The sequence below is a fragment of the Phlebotomus papatasi genome, chromosome 2 (genome assembly GCF_024763615.1).
Source record: "Phlebotomus papatasi isolate M1 chromosome 2, Ppap_2.1, whole genome shotgun sequence".
NCBI classification, from domain to species: domain Eukaryota; kingdom Metazoa; phylum Arthropoda; class Insecta; order Diptera; family Psychodidae; genus Phlebotomus; species Phlebotomus papatasi.
Window position 1 is genome coordinate 100,075,411 of NC_077223.1, and position 4,044 is coordinate 100,079,454.

At 31.8% G+C, this 4,044-nt stretch overlaps 1 protein-coding gene across 1 annotated transcript; it reads left to right on the forward strand.

Moving 5' to 3' along the window:
* The first annotated feature begins 2,403 nt into the window (after window positions 1–2,403).
* Window positions 2,404–3,585, forward strand: LOC129800391 (BTB/POZ domain-containing protein 2-like). Its single transcript, XM_055844732.1, has 2 exons — window positions 2,404–2,530; window positions 2,594–3,585. The coding sequence occupies exon 2, from the start codon at window positions 2,595–2,597 to the stop codon at window positions 3,516–3,518; it is 924 nt and encodes a 307-aa protein (XP_055700707.1). The 5' UTR covers window positions 2,404–2,530; window position 2,594; the 3' UTR covers window positions 3,519–3,585.
* The last annotated feature ends 459 nt before the right edge of the window (window positions 3,586–4,044 follow it).

Consider the following 4,044-nt stretch of genomic DNA (forward strand, 5'->3'; position numbering starts at 1 on the left):
AGAATAGATAGCGGATTCGTATTCAAAGAATATCCAGATAGTTTGGGAAATATTCACCAGTGCATCAAATTTAATATAAGTAGCTAATAATTGATATCTTCTGTTAGGAAAATATTTGAAAAATGGGGCTAAAACTTTCGATATTTTTTATTTTCTAAATTCCTTGTTCAAATTCTAACAAACTTACGACATTAAAGAAGACCTATGGAGGCTATCTATGGAAAAAATTTTAAGCCGCTATCTTATTTATCTTGGAAGATATTGAATTTTAAAATTTTCGATTTGTGACTTTTTGCCCCAGTCTCCCCTAATCTTACAGGAAAACTGTTACAGTTGTAGGAGAAGGCTTTCAAACTTCCAATGACGGATATTTTGTACCATTCGAAAGAAATTTTTGTACCACTTTGTAAAAGAAATAATAGGGTAGTACAGAAGAAACTAAGATTATTTGTGAAGATTGGAGTCAATCAAAAATACCGATGTTGAAAATGTAAGAACTATGTATTTTCTAGAAGATCCATAACGGACGCTTATAAAGAATTATTATAAAGTTGTAGGAGAAGGCTTTCAATCTTCGAATGACGGATGTTCCGCACGACTCGATATTTCCTGTGTTCTATAGTTAGTAGGGGAGACCGGGGTACCTATAGCCAGGGGTAGAAGTAGACAGTGGATTTTTCTCGTTTTTCTTAAAATGTCCATCGAGCAAAGTATTTTTTAATGAAAGTAGGAACACATCCCCATATTTCCAGAAATATTTATAACTCTGATCCTGTTATCCTACAATTTAGAAGCATTTTTATAAAATGGGTATAAAATTGTAATTTTGATGGTACAGTTTTTAGATCAGCATTTGGTTTTCTGAGTTTCTAGTCAAGATTTCATAGTTTTACCTCGTTTCTGGTTTAATAAACCTAATTAAAAAATATTTTTCACTTGGATAATAATTATCCAATTTTTTAAATAAGATGATGAACACTGAAACAGCCCTCGGGGCAATTGTAGCCACTCTTCTATGGCGGGATAAAACTATCAATGATTTTTCGCTAATATATGGATAATTGTTAAATAAGAAAGTACTATTGATATTCCAAACAATATTGCCATTCGGATGAAAAATTTGTGAAATAGATTTTTTCAGGATATTTTCATCTATTTTACCGTAATTACAAAAATGCCTTTTTATTTAGGTTTAAATGACATATTTAGCATCAGTGGGCTTCAGTGTATCAAGCGAAACAATATTTGGTAAGGGAAGAGCACCCCGGATCGGAATGTTAAGAGACATGCTCGATATTTAGTTGAAAATATAAGCCTCAAAATACTATTTGGTATTTTTGTTTATACTAATCGGTATATTAGTTATCCAGTTAACTATATTTGTGCATTTGAATTTTGAATTTTTACAATAATTTGATAATAAATAGGCGTAATTGCAACTATAGTACTTTGTACCTCGGATCGTCACGAAGTGTCTCACGAAAAATTGATTTTATAAATAAAATCTGAGCTAATGCGCTGAATTCTTTTGAGAGTAAAATGGTAAAAAGTTACTAATATTTTTTAAAAATTCATTTGAATTGGTGCAACAATATTGTAATAACCTGACGATCCGAGAAACACTGCCGATCGCTGGTACTCTTCCCTTATCTCCAGTTTGAAATCTCGTCTGGAAACTGGTGGCAATTAGTACCCCAAAAGTGGCTGTATCTACCCAGGCCGGGGCAGGTGTAGCCAATGTATCATACTTTTTTCATTATCCTCTCTAGAAAAAGGTAAGGATTTTAGAACTTTGAACTACACGGTTTTATACAGCCAATATCCTAAGGCTACTTATAAAACATAATAATATTAGACAAACCTTAACATTTTTTCACAAATCATACGCAAAAAAAAGCCTCATTTGCTGGCTAAAAGTACCCCGGTCTCCCCTACAGGTGACAAATTCTAAAAACTCTGCAAATCCTGCAGAGGCACTCCTTTCATTCAACATATAATGACCACCGCACAATAACTTTTGTTTTATAAACATGCTTTCAAAATTTTCCATGAGAATGAGCGAGATGACTAGATCTAGATCTCACTCACTCTCACTGAAATGTCAAAAACATGTTTACTAAACAAAAATTATTGTGTGTTGGGCATAAAGCAATCCAGAACACAAGCCACAATTCAAGCCGAACACTTGAGTTTTTTCTCTATCTATGAAGAATTCTTAATCGACACTTGAGTGATTTTTATCTTACTCTTTTTATTTATTCTGAGAATGGGTATATTTTTATTAATATGCGTATCTTATCATTTATTTGATGTTATTTTTCTTGTTATGTTTATCTTATCGCACTTCCGTTCAATAATTTGTAACCTAGTGTATTATTTTAAAGTGAATCAGTTTCGAAATAGCCTTTGGGTGATTAAAAGTAAAACAGAAATTACTGAAAGAATTAGTATTGTGAGACTACTGGTATCTACTTTAAAATTTTAGTTTGCGAAAGTGCGTTAAAAATTGATTTAAAAATCTATTAAATAAGTGAGTCTTCTTAAATCACACTAAAAAAAACTGCACAAATCTATTAAATAAATTTTTTATCAGTATGGCGCTGAGGAAAGCATTATCACAAAATTTAGCAAATGTCACTAGCAACAATAATTTGAATTCAAATCGCAAGGAATTTGGAACGCAACCTAACATAATATTTATTTTTCCAAACAACGAAGGATCTATTTTGAAGGCCGAGAAACACGAACTTGTGAAAATAAGTGAAGTTTTCGAAAAGCAGTTTTCTAGCGGATTTTCTGATGGAAATAAAAATGAGCAAATAGCCATTGCAGACATAACATTTGATACATTTAATAGTATGCTCAATTTTATATATAATGGCCATATTGATATCTACGAAGGAAATTATCTGGAAGTTCTCTATGCTGCTAAGAAATACTTTATTTTTGAACTAATCCACAAGGTTATGGACTTCATTCTGGGCTTCATGAATCGGGATAACTTGACCGATCATTATGAATTTATTGAAAATTTTGGTCTTAAAGCCGTAAATGAAAAAATGTGGGAAATTTGTGTAGAAAATCCCCTAATTGTTATAAAAAATCTAAATGACTCAAAGCCTCACAAACGCATCTTGAAGATGATTCTTAAATCACCGTACCTTGCTTGTTCAGAATATGAGCTGTATAGAGCCATTATGCAGATGATGACAAAGAAATGTAAATCCGAAAAAAAATTTTCAGAAAAAATTAGACAGGAATTAGGAAATTTGATCTACTTTATTAGATTTCCTGTAATGTCAGTTGATGAGTTGATTTCAAGTGCTAAACCTCCATGTCCTTTGAAAGAAAAGGAAATAGTGGATTTTCTTTTGTGGTCTAAGGAAAAAATTTTCACAGAAACTTTACTACATTTTTCAACGAGTAAAAGGATTAGTCCGCCAGTGCACAATTCATCACACAATTCAAGGATATCACAGCCAGCACCAAGCCAGCACCCAGTTCGCAATCGTTATTAAATAAAACAATAAAAATTAATTAAAATTTTAATGTTTCAAAAGAAGAAATATACTCTATCGCTATTTAGCAATGATTTTCATTTTATGTTAATAGATGACCAACCATTTTTTGTAAACACTTAAAACACTTGACTCTGTAGCTTCGAAAATACTTTGAATATGGGTTTCCGTAATTTTTGTGATATATTCTTTGATTATTTGATTATTCATTTGTCAATTTAAGCAATAAAAAAAATTGATTGACATTGTAATTCAGGCTACCCCCTTAACTCTTTAAAGACGAGACAATTTTTACGGACTGCAAATAAACAATAAAAATTAAACTGAGAAACATAATCAATGATAAGTCTTACATCTAACCTTGGAAAGTCCAATAGAATCTGATGCGGTGTATTTTGTGCTTCTATGGACGATATTGCAGGGGGACTGACATTAGCTCTGAAAAATGCGACCGGTTTTAGTGTAAATTTTTCCCTGTTTTCGTACACATTTCACGAGATATCTCCGAAAGTACGTAGGTTGCCAA

Coding starts and splice junctions, on each gene's coding strand:
- LOC129800391 (XM_055844732.1), top strand. CDS start 2,595: ATGGCGCTGAGGAAAGCATTATCACAAAATTTAGCAAATGTCACTAGC.